Consider the following 12,713-nt stretch of genomic DNA (forward strand, 5'->3'; position numbering starts at 1 on the left):
TTTTCATTTTTATTTTTGTTTTTCTGGTGCCGGACAGTGAGTTTCAAATTTACCTAGTGGACACTTGCTTTCTATGTAACCTGAGAGCAGGAATAACTTTGAGCTGCTTGTCAAGTTCTTAACTCCTGTTCAAGGAGGTTCAGGATACTAATTCACGGTTTTTTCAGGGTTTAGGTGAAGGAAGAAGAAAGAGAAAGGTGTGTATTTTCAGGTGGATTCTCACCCTCTGCTCCCAGGAGGGTGGTTTTCAACTGTGACTACATGTCAGAATCACCAGGGGAGCTTCTAGAATATACTAAGGTCCAGGCTACCCTGGAATACTGAAGTTAGAGTGCCTGGAGAGGGGCTCAGGATTTGATACGTTTTATAAAGATGACTTGGCTCTGAGAAACAAACTGAGGGCTTCGGAGGGGAGGGGGTGGGGGATTGGGATAGACTGGTGATGGGTAGTAAGGAGGGCACATATTGCATGGTGCACTGGGTGTTATACGCAACTAAAGAATCATCGAACTTTACATCAGAAACCAGGGATGTACTGTATGGTGACTAACATAATATAATAAAAAAAATTTATAAATAAATAAATAGATAGATAGATAAATAAATATGACTTGGCTGCCAGGATTGAGTGTCACTGCTTAAAACCACCGCAGTCTGATAAAGTGTTTGAGTTTTGCAGATTTCCCGGCCGGACCACTCAGGTCCCGTCCCATCTGGTCTGTGGACCCAATTTTCCCTGTTTCAGTTTAACCCCGTGTGTCCCACTTGTTCTCTCGGTGATGATATAAAAAGGTGGCAACTTCTACTGGAATATTCCACACCTTCCTGGCCTCTAGGGCATGTGGTCATGTTTATTACTGTGGCTTTATTGTCTAGCAGGTGCTAAGAAGAGAAGGGAGCCCAGCGATTGCTTTGGGATTTGAAGCGTACATTTCTCTTCCGCCCTCACATCTCTAGGCTGAATATTATTTCAGTCAAGCTCCTGGTGTGCAGTGTCAGCATGAAAATAGCAGAACCTGAAGGAAAGGGTGTCTCCTTCTTGCAAAATAGCATCTCTTCCCTGTTCCACAAATCCACACTCCGACACTCACAAATTAGCATTCTTGCTTTGGAAATGCGGCCACGGAATGATTTTGCATGTGGCTTTGTTGCAAAATATTTAGCAAGGTACTGTGCTGTTTGCTGAGGATGCAAAATCAAATAAGCAACGGTCCCTACCCACGCTGGGACTCAGGGTGGAGTGGAGGAGGTGGAGAGATGGATGACCGGAATGCAGAGAGGTAGGGCAGCAAGAGGACAGCGGTTAGCAGGCTGGGAAGGCTGTCCTTGGCTCTCAGTGGCTCGGCGAGCTCTCTGGCTCCTGTGGCTTCTGGTTCTCCCTCAGTGCTGTTCTTCCGTGGTAAATTCCTGCTGCTTCACCGTGCTTCTATTCCCCCATCTGTTGAGCGATCCTAATTATGCCCTTGCTTGCTTTCCAGTATATTTCCAAGGGAAATCATCATTCTGATATAAACTCATAAGCACTATGATTAGCAAGAGTTTAACCTCTTTGATTCTTTTTAATTCCAATCATATAGGCATGAATAAATCATGAACCCAAAGATACTCTTCCCAATTATTTGGATTAAATAATGATTTTTCTTTAAAGCTGTCTCATCTTAGTTTTGCTCACCTAAATGCTTGAGTGTTTTCTCTCTGGACCTTCTTGCTACACTTCCTATTTCCCTTTGGCCAATTTATGTGTTTGCAATTTTCTTTTAAAGCATAAGTTGGATTTTTTTCTCATTATAATAGTAATATCTTCTCACTGTAGAAAATTTGGAATCTACAGAGAAATGATTAGAAACACACAATCATCCATGTAACCATCAACAAAGCTTTTTTTCAAGTTTGCTATTTTTATGTACAAGGACGTACCTATGCTCATATTATACAAAGAAATTTATTTCTTAATTTTGAATTTAACATTATACCATAAGCACCTTTTCATTATTTTAACATTTTGAATGTTATTTTAAATTGGCTGTGTAATATCCAGTATAATAGATGCGCCAGATTAAACTGATGTAACTCTTTATTATTGAACGTTTAACCTGTTTTTTAACTTTTATTTTTCTGAATAAATTCTGCTGCAGGAAATATCTTTGTGCAAAACATTTTCTTTTTGCTCATTAACTCGGGATCATTTCTCAGAGGTGGGGGCAGAGGGCTAAGGAGGCTGAGCTGCTTCCTTAAGACTGTGGGATTTTCAGGGACCATGTAGGGCACCCTCGTGGTTACATACAGGGGGAGCTGTGGTCATCAGGAGTCAGGACCTAAAGGAGTTCTGCCCCATGCAATGTGGGGCCCGTGGCCCCCTCAGAGCAGTGACTGTGAAGGAGCCGGAGTGTCGGCAGAGGTCGTGTGTCCCTCCCTTGCCCATCACATCTGCCTTTTGCACCAGAGGATGCTGACGAGCTGTGCTGGCCACACGCTTCCAGACGCGGCTGACCACGCCACCAAGGTGACGTTGTCCACCTGCCCCTTGCAGCTGGAGGGGAGACGGGAGCCACCCCAAAGCTACTTTCCAGCTACCGTAGGAATCCAGCTGCCCAGGTCCTTCTTACAAACCGGCTGCTCCTGATATGAATTCCTTGCTATCTCCTGGCTTGTTACGGGCACTCTTCATCTATCTGCCCAACAGGGGCGGCTGTGTTCCTACCCACGGGGCGCATAATTGTCATAACCATCATTAGGCCAGGTTTTGATGAGTAACTGTTCAGAATAATTAAGCCCCTTAATGGGACGGAACCTGGATTAATGAGTGGACCGGAGGCCTGCACGCTGGCATAGCAGACCCTCCTCGCTGGTGTCAGGCGGGTGATCCTTGTTGCTCATTGCCCACAAGGCTGCTGTTCTCCACTACGTTCCTGGACGTATGGCACTGCCTGACCTCCCCAAGCTGTGACTGATCCCTGACCTCAGGATGCTTGTGAACTCACGCGTAGACCACCGTCTTCTCGCTTTGGATGAGGAATTCCATGTCCCACGGATGTGTCCGGAGAGCTGCTGGGGCCTCCCTCTAGCCCCCTTTCCCGGCTCGAGCCCAGGCCTGGCCATGGAGCTCATCACTGTGCTGTCTCATCAATGCCCAAGCTCTTCCCATTTTTCTGATGGCCACTGACACGCGACTGTCCCAGGCCATGTTACCTCCCACCGGACTGCACGCCAACCTGATTGCTCGTTCAGCCTCCAGCCCTGCCCTGTACCAGTCCTTCTGCAATTTGTAGTCAGAGTTTTCTTTTATTTTTTAAATTATTTTAATGATTATTTATTTTAAAGAGAGCACGCGCATGAGTTGGGGGTTGGGCAGAGGAAGGGCCTCTTCCAGCAGGCTCCACGCCCGGTGCGAGGCCTGATCTCACAACGCTGAGATCACAGCCTGAGCCGAAACCGAGAGTCAGAAGCTTACCTGACTGAGCCACCCAGGAGCCCCAGAAGTTTCTTTTCAAACAGAAATTCAATCATGTTCCTCCCTATGTAAAAGCCTTAGAGATCCACAGAGCTTTCCAGACTGGGTCCAAGTTCTGTCCAGACTTACAAGAGCCACCTCCTTAGCTCTCGGGCCACAGGTCTCTCTGCCTGGAACATTTTTTTCTTTCCTCCCTTCCTTTGGGGGATTTCCCTGTGTGCTTAGGCTGGATTATTATACTGACCTCCACCCTGGCGTCTGACACGCTGGGCTGTATTGAATCACTTATCATTTATCTCCAGCACTTACGAGGGTCCCTGGCACTTAGCAAGCACCCAGTAAACGTGTCAAATGAAATTGCTTAAAAGACCCTTCTTTCTGTTCCGGGCATCCTTTTATTTGAGAACAAGAGTTGATGCTGCCAAATATACGAGTAAGTAATATGTCTTTGTTTATATCCCTGGCAAACTTTATGTATTTCAGTAAGTATAGTAAGTAAATAAAATTTCAGTAAGTTTTCTAAATGGAAAAAAATGTCAGCAAATGCAGTACTGAAAATTTTGGTAAATATAGTAAGTAAATAAGAAGTCATCTTGTAAATAATTGAACTACTGGGTTAAGTAAGTAAACTAGGAAATTGAGTCCAGAGGGGATCCATGCATATGTGGTTTTGTCTCTTAAATCACAAATTTAAAAAATCAAGGCACGTATATTGCTGTAAAAGGACATCATGGCTTAAAATAAATCCCAGTCTTGTTTTCTCGTGACTGCAACATCAGTTGCTTAATATCTTTCATCAGCCCTTCGAAACTTCGATTTAAACTTTCCTTCTGTGCACGTATAGACGTGTGTACATGTGTGTACATGTGTGTGCTAAGTGGGGCAGCAGCATACCGAAGACACAGAGTCACACACACACACACACACACACACACACACATTTTGGTGCTTACGTTACTTTGGGGTGCGTTCTAGGTGTGGGATTCCTGAGCGGAGGGCGGCAGTGTCAGAGCACCCTTTCCCCAGATCGCGGACAGGAGTAAAGGTTGCCACTCAGAAATTGTTTCCAGTCTCCTGAGTACAGAGAGAGCTCTCTGCATTGCTTCGTGTCCGCCAGCCCCACTTTGTCCAGTTTTGATTGGGCTTTTGGCCTTTTCTTATTAATTTTTAATATATTTTTGTAGAGTACGGCTACTACCCCTTCCCTTCTCATCTGCACAGCAGATATGTATTCCAGAAATTTTACTGTGTTTCATCTAGTTTGTGGTATCTTTTGCAATGTAATTTTTTTATCTTTTGTAACTCTGTACGTCTTTTGTTGTTTCTACGTGGCTAGCTTGGGTATTCGTTTCGTGGCCACTGCCACGAAGTACCACTGACGGGTGGCTTAGAACAGCAGAAATTTATTCTCTCCCAGTTCTGGAGGTTAGAAGTCTGTAATCCGTTTCCCTGGGCTGAGATCTAGGTGTCCAGCCGTGCTCTTTCCAGAGACTCCTGCAGCCGGCCCTACTGGGGGAACACACGTCTCACCCCTTCCAGTGTGTGGCAGCTGCCATGTCCCCTTGTGTTACTGGCTGCTGTGTCACTCCAGTCTTCACGGCTGGCATCCTCAAATACCTCTGCTCTGTCTTCATACGGCCCCTCCCTTTGTGTGTGTCCAGTCCCCTCTGCCTCTCCTACAAGTACATTGATTGCGCCTATGGCGCTCTCAAATAATCCGGGATAATCTCCTCTTGAGATCTTTAATTTAATCATAACTGCAAAGATCCTAGTTCCAAATAAGATAAAATTTACAGGTTCCAGATTAGGACCTGACATTTTGGGAGGCCATTGTTTGGCCTCCCATAGCTGGGTTAAAGTTCTCCCTCCTCTAAGACTGTGTTACCTGTACTGGCATAGATTTCCTTGAAAGTATTGGTATGTTTTTTGTTTTTGTTTTTAAAGATTTTATTGGAGAGAGAGGGAGAGCATGAGCTGGGGGGGCAGAGGGAGAGGGAGAAGCAGACTCCCCACTGAGCAGGGAGCCAAATGCAAGTTTCCATCCCAAGACCCTGGGATCATGACCTCAGCCAAAGGCAGATGCTTAACCAACTGAGCCACCCAGGTGCCCTGTTTTGTTTTTTAAAGATTTATGTATTCATTTGAGAGAGAGAGAGAGAGCCAGTGAGAGGGAGGAAGAGAGAGAATCTCAAGCAGTCTCCCCACTGAGTGCAGAGCTCAAGGTGGGGCTCGATCTCATGACCCTAGATCATGACTTGAGCTGAAACCAAGAGTCCAGTGCTTTCCTCAAGTGGGACAGTTTCTCTTCCGTTATTTGAAAGCTTGTTCTTTCTGCCTCTTGTTTCCTTCCAGCACATCTATTAGGCAAGTGTTGTATATCCTCGATTTATCTATCACCCTTTTCTTATCACCCTTATGTCCTCGCGTGTGTGCGCGCGCGTGTGCTTTGAAATATTTCTTCTGTTAGATCTTCAGACCACTAATTTGGTCTGAAACAGTGGCCAAACTGTACTTTAATTATTCTTCTAATTTAGCTCTAAAATCATAGAGTGTTAGTCCCAGCCTTACTTGTGTGTCCTTGAGTACTTACATTGTGTTTGAGCTCTCAGCTCTGTCTTCTCAAGTAGCCTCGAGAAGTGCCCATTGTGTTCAAGCATCTTCTCTCTTGTTGGGCCCCTTAAACGCATCGATATTTGACTTCATCAGGTTATTAGTGGCTTCTCCCTTTTAGGTGCAGGAGGGGCAGTATTAAGAGGCTAACTATTCCCCCCAGTACTTCAAACTCCAGCCCCTAGGCAGGCTGCCAGGGCTTAATTGGCTTAAGCTGCTCAACATGTCTCAGCCACTGACTGTCTTCAAGATGATTTATATAAGTTGGGAATGTTGCTTAATGTTTTTCACCAGGAAGGGCAAGTTTTTAAATTAGTTGACCCTTGAACATGGGGGTTAATGGGGCACCAACCCACTGCACAGTCAAAAATCTGTGTATAACTTTTGATTCTCCGAAAACTTGATACTAATAGCCTCCTGTTGACCAGGGCCTGATAACAGAAATAGCCAACTAACATATTTCGTATGTACATTAAAGTAAGCTAAGAAAAAATGTTATTAAGAAAATCATAAGGATGAGAAGATACATTTACAGGACTATACTATATTTATTGAAAAAATCTGTATATAAGTGGACCCGTGCAGTTCAAACCCGTGTTGTTCGAGAGTTTCTGAGGTTTAAAAGCCAAGAGGTTTTTGTCTTCCTTCACGAAAGCTCAGTGAGAGGATTGAACTCGGAGAGCAGTTAGCCCTTTCTGCGATCTCAGCATTCAGTGGGTGTTTCCTACCTCTGTTACTACATTCTGAATGTCCTAGCAAAAAATGTGTCGATAGGAAGGGAAGATACTGAAAACAGGGGAGAAGTCCCCCCCAGGCCCACGTTCATTACAGTAAGCACTATAATTAACAGTTTTAAGAATCCTTGGTGTAAGTCATCAGCACATACTAACAGGAAAAATAAGCTTTATTTAACGACAGTCTGCCAGTATCTGTGAATTTGGGAGTTTCTATTTTCATCCATGTTTGAGAGTTCTGGTCTTCATTTTAAATCTCAAACACAACATAGTAGGACTCAATTTAAGGCACAGAGCCGGAAATACAGACAGGTTAGAAGATCTCTTATGTGTTATTGGTGTGAGATATCATTAAGAACAAAAGAAAAAAATGCATTTGTGTAAAAATACCAGCCGATTACCAGTGGGGGTCTCACAGTTCTCTTCTCTGTGTGAAGGGGAGACTACGAACAATTTGTGTGACCGTGTGATGACCACAAGGCTGGGCTCCAGAAATCTGGGCCATGCAGACCTCGCCAAGCCTCCAGGGGTGTGTGACGACATTATAGTACGCAAGTCGGTGGGGCAGCAGAGCTGGCGAGGAAGGTCGCGTTGGGGATAGCCCCGCAGGAGAACCACAGCCCCGCCAGCGGGAGGTCCCCCTCAGCCTGTGTCCGAGCCCCTGGCTGCGCGGCCCTCCCTGTCCTGCAGGAAACTCTCCGGGCTCTGGGTGCAGAGTGGCTCACGAGCCCCGCTCAGGGCACCCTCGATTTCCACACTTAGTTAAAGGAAAGGCAGCTCCCGTGCCTGCCGTGGGGTGCAGCTCCCACTCCGCCCTCCGGTACCCCGGGATGATGGGGCTTTGGCTGTGCCGGGCCAGCTCCAGGCGGGAGCAGGGCTGGGTCACGCGGGACGCTCCCCCTGCTACCCGGCCCCAGCCCTGCCCGGCCGGCTCGGCCTCCTTACCCTCCAAAGTCTTAGGCTTTGCTCTTTGGCTTCTCTGTTTCCTGAGGCTGAGCTGTAGGAATCACACGCCACGTCCACATCCTCCCTGCTCTCCTCCAGCCTTTGTACCGGATCATTATTCACGGTCCACTCTGACCGAGGCAGGACGAGGCTTTGCCCCTTGGGGGCCATTGAGACCAAAGCCGTATTGCCTGTCTGACCCCGGAAGGCGTTTGAGTTAGAGGCTGAATCACAAAGGTCTGAAAAATCAATAAAAGAAGAGCAGTTCTTCTTAGGACAAGGAGAGGGAGTCTATGAACACGCTCGAGGGGAAATTAGCGGGATGGGGCTGCGGTCCACTCGCCGGAGACGGTGGAATTGCTGAGGACCTGCCTCTCCGTAGAGTCGCCCGGAGACCGAAACTTCCTATAAAAATGTCATGCGTGTGAAAATCTTACGTAAGCAAAACCTTTATGTTTTATTTTGTGTTTTTATTTCGGTCGTTTTTGGGTTGTGCTGGTGATGACAGATTGCTAGGCGGAACGTTAGTTGAACTCTGTAAAACGGATTTTAAGCCAGAAGGTGAATTCAGGCAAATCCCTGAGAAGTCGCCATGGCTTTCCCCATCAGAGCTTCCACTGGCAGGATATTTACCTTCTACTAACTTCTTTAATTCTCACCAAAAAAACCTTTTAAAGTAAATGCTGATTTTATCTACGTTCTACTGAGGAAGAGGCTGGAGATCAGTGAGAAGAGACACAGCTTGTAAATTGGAAAACCAGCTGGAATCCGGGTCTCTTTGGGCCCGAACACAACTGTGTACCATTCTCTGCTGCCTCTTCACATGTAGATAACGTCAGAATTCATGGAACAGTACAAGAAGGGTAGCTTTGCCCTGTAGCGTTGAACCGGGATCGCAATAATTGTTGACTCACACCGCACTGGAGAAAACATGATGTAATCTGCGTTCGTGCTACTACTCCGGTTAAACAACTCTCCTGAAAGAATTTTCCATGAATATCAACTGCTGAAGTGCTTGCCTTTTAAATAAATTTGAATGAATAGTTTTAATTTTTAATAAGTTTATTTATACCTATTTAAAATAGCATACTTTAGGTTTTCTGACTTTCCTGGTCTCTGAATTTTTTTTTCTAGGGTCAACGTCTTTTCGAAAAGTTGCTCCAACTGACTTCGCAAAATATCGAAATCAAGCTAGTGAGTGATGTGACCGCGGACTCAAAGGTATTAGAAGCCTTGCGATCAAAGGGTAAGACCAAGGTCGCTGCGCTGCTCTAGCCCTGGGGGTCTGTGAGGACATCCCTCATGCTGCCTAAAATAATACGCGATTTCTTGGTGGTCGGCACGTCGCACCAAGTTCACTTCTTATTTCTGCTTTGAAAAATAGCCTGATGAAAGCCCTTAGGTGAGAGTCAGTACTACGGGGAAGTTTCAAATAGTGCTGTTGCGTATTAGTTTATGCAAAATAATCTCCCGGCAACGACATGATAATTAACTGGAATGTAGACTCTTTCCCTCTCTGAACACTGCAGTGATGCAAGTACAGAGCCACTTCTCATTCGAACAAACGCTGGATTTCTGTTTTTCTCTTGCCCTTCGAATGGAAATCCTCCTCTTGCTCTATCTTCTTTAAAATAATACAGTCAGATGTAGGCGTCTATGAAACCCGGCCTAATTCCAGAGAAGGTCGTTCATAGGCCACTTTGCAATTTGTCTCAAAATCCCACAGGGACCAGGAATCCTTAGGCAATAACTTTCTTTACTTGGCTGTGTCTTCACTAATACAACTGTCCCATTCAAATACTTTTCACGGATTTATCAGAATGTCGGCCCTGCATTTACTATGGGCGCTGTAAGCCTCCGCGCGGAAATGCCAGGTGTGCCAGTGGAAGTGCACGGGCTGCCCTGTGTCCCCGGGAGAAGACCAGGCGTTGGCCCCGTTGAGCAGCATTGTGTCTCACGTCTGTGCTGTCTAAACATGGGGGGGCAGTGGTGCTGGTTGTCTTCCCCAGATGATTGAGTGAAAACCCTTCTGAAAAATGTGCCAGGCTAGGAAGCAAAGAGCACAAGTAGTCTCTCCTTCTGCAGGAGAAAAGTTGGCAGCAACAAAGCCTATGGAAAGACCTGAATATACAGAAGACGTACGCATGGTCGGGCACAGGCGTGGTATTTTTCACGCGTGGGAAAGTCAAGGAAACGCAGGAGCTACTGTCAGGCCTGAGCAGCTCACCGTGCGGCCTGAGCAGAGGGTATTGTTTCTGAAACACTAGAAAATACGTAGTTCTGTGGATTAACGCGAATTAGAAACGTATCCTTACTTTTCCTGTTTAGAAAATGTGAGATTGGGTTCCCACTCTGAAAATCCTTGAGCTGACACGTTTTTAGGAATGGGATACTTTTGGCTCACTCTGGGTGCCTGTATTTGCTGATAAATCTCCCACAGTGTCTACTTCCATACACACACACACACACAGACACACACACACACACCCCGCATATACGCACGCACCCCAACCTCTTCTTTCACCTGAAACTGATAGAATATTGTATGACAACTATACTTCAATTATAACAACCAGAAAACACCCAACTATGCAGGCCTGAGGGGTGTGTCAGGTGCTGCTGACTGTTTGGCCCTCGAGACATTCATTCGCTATAAATGAGTCTGTGGGTAGAGTCCTTGCATACGGTTCCAGAGCGAGCTATGAATCAAAGTTTCATTGTAGCCGCTGCTTCTCACGAAGAGGGAAGTGTTCGAATTTCCCAGTAAATGTTGTCTGTTACTACAACTTAGGCTCTGTGAATGTGTGGTAGGAGTTCTCATCAAAACAGGACAAATAATGTCCCTTTACAATGGGAGAGCGATAAACAGGACCCTGATCCCTCGTCGCCGTCCCCTGTGTGCCTCTGCTAGGCCCGTCTGGCTTCCGTTCTGCGCAAGTATACGTCACCACCTGTATTCATCACCACGACTGTAGGTCTCTTATCCTCTGTCAGAGACATATTAAATAATAACAGTGCATTTTAGAAATGTTGGTTATGAAACCATCTTATTTAATTTTTATGAAATCATTTTAAATCTGGGTTGGAATACCTCTCTTTAGGGTTATCTTTTAATTTTTTTATGGAGAGATGCTGGTCTTCCAGTAAAGTTCGAGGAAGGTCTGGCCAGAAATAGTCCACGAGCCATGAGCAACTTCGGCTGTGAAAAGTCGCTGGCCATAGGAGCTGGTCACATGCACGGTGAGAAGGGGTGACTGAGGCTTCCCCAGAGTGGTGATGAGTTCGTGCAGGTGTGGGGCCTGCAAGGGCAAGGCAGGCCAGGCGGGCCTCAGAGCCCTTCCTGGAGGCGGGGGGATCCTGGCTGATTTCTGTCACTCCTGCTGCCCCCCCCGGGGCCTGTCCTCTCCCCCACTCACAGGACTCCGATGTCAGAAAGGTCACCCCCCACAAAGCCTCACACTGTGGCCCAGAGGTGGGATGCTTTTGAATCCCTATGCTCAAGGAGTCCACGGGCCCAGGGAGGGATTTCATTTTAGACAAGGCTCTCTGTCAGTTCAAACATCTATGCCACTGACTGACCTTCTCCAGGCGTCCCCGCGAGCATCCGAAATGCGGCACGTTGGCTTAGCTGGTGCTCTTCCTCTCCTCCCTTCCAGCCACAGCTGCTTGACCTGGGTTCCCACCCTCCCGGCTGCTCCTGTGCGCTTCCACATCAGAGATGACACTCTGTCTGACGTGTGGAAAAGCGCCCCATAAATTGTTTTTCCTAGAATTAAACTTGCTTTCTAAATCTGGAGGCCTTCGGATGCCTTCACGGGTTTTGTGCGTGGATTTTGTCAGCTGTCCTTTGTCTCGGCTGGAGGACTAGTCTGAAAGCAGTGAGCTCCAACCTGAACGGGCAGTGTGTGGGAAATGGCTTCTGGCTGCGGCAGGCCGCACGGTCGAGCTGATGCGCTTCAGGTCTGTCGCCAAGTCCTGCTTCTTCCTCCACACCCGCCTGCACGTGGGGCCCACCGTGGCTGGGGGTGACCGCGCCATCCCCTGTTCTTGTCTCCCAGCTGGAGCCTTGGAAGTCCCACCTGTCACCCGACCGCAGGCTGGTAATACCACAGCAGTGCTGTTTGTGCTATTCACACGGTGTTTGTTTCTGGCCGTGTCTCTTAGTCATAAGCAAAATATTATTTCTCTCTTGTACCGTCTGTTTTCTACGGCCTTATGTTTTGGAGCCCTTTCAAGGTTTACAGCAACACTGGGAGGAAGGGATGGAGATTTCCCAGGTACCCCCGCCCCGACCCATGCACAGCCTCCCCCATCATCAGCATCACTCCCCAGAGGGGACGCGAGTTACCAAGGGTGAGCCTGAATCGACACTTTGTCATCGCCCGCAGGCCACAGTTTACCCTGGGATTCACTCTTGGTGTCACTCAGTCTCCAGCTTTGGTCACATCAAGGTGACATAGATCTCTCTTATAACGTCATACAGGGTATTTTCACGGCCCTAAAAATCCTCTCCGCTCTGCCTGTCCGTCTCCCTACCTGCTGTGTTTTTAATCCTTTTTTTTTTTTTAAAGATTTTATTTATTTGACAGAGAGACAGACATCCAGCGAGAGAGGGAACACAAGCAGGGGGAGTGGGAGAGGAAGAAGCAGGCTCCCAGTGGAGGAGCCTGATGTGGGGTTTGATCCCAGGACCCCGGGATCACGCCCTGAGCCCAAGCCAGCCGCCCAACGACTGAGCCACCCAGGCGCCCCTGTGTTTTTAATCCTTATGCTGTATTACTGCTACAATGAAATTTATAATTAAGAATTTCTTTTTTATTTGTCTTTCAAAACCATAGCAATTCAGTGTGCTTTCTATAATACGACAAAAGTATTTGCTCAGTAGCCTACCAAAAATTACGACTAACATAATGTTACGCTAGAAAATATAAATTTCCTTTTGGGAAAAACCAGGCTTTTACTCGTGCACTGTT

At 46.8% G+C, this 12,713-nt stretch overlaps 1 protein-coding gene across 2 annotated transcripts in view; it reads left to right on the forward strand.

Moving 5' to 3' along the window:
- Positions 1 to 12,713, forward strand: part of PLD5 (phospholipase D family member 5) — a 365,515-nt gene that overhangs the window by 215,948 nt on the left and 136,854 nt on the right. For both annotated transcript variants that reach the window (XM_045795973.2, XM_087859722.1), the window contains exon 4: positions 8,875 to 8,986. In XM_045795973.2, the coding sequence (XP_045651929.1) occupies positions 8,875 to 8,986 (112 nt within the window). The remainder of the gene's footprint in view (positions 1 to 8,874; positions 8,987 to 12,713) is intronic.

Source organism: Ursus americanus, chromosome 2 (assembly GCF_024610735.1).
Source record: "Ursus americanus isolate L20-20 chromosome 2, mUrsAme1.1.p, whole genome shotgun sequence".
Classification (NCBI taxonomy): domain Eukaryota; kingdom Metazoa; phylum Chordata; class Mammalia; order Carnivora; family Ursidae; genus Ursus; species Ursus americanus.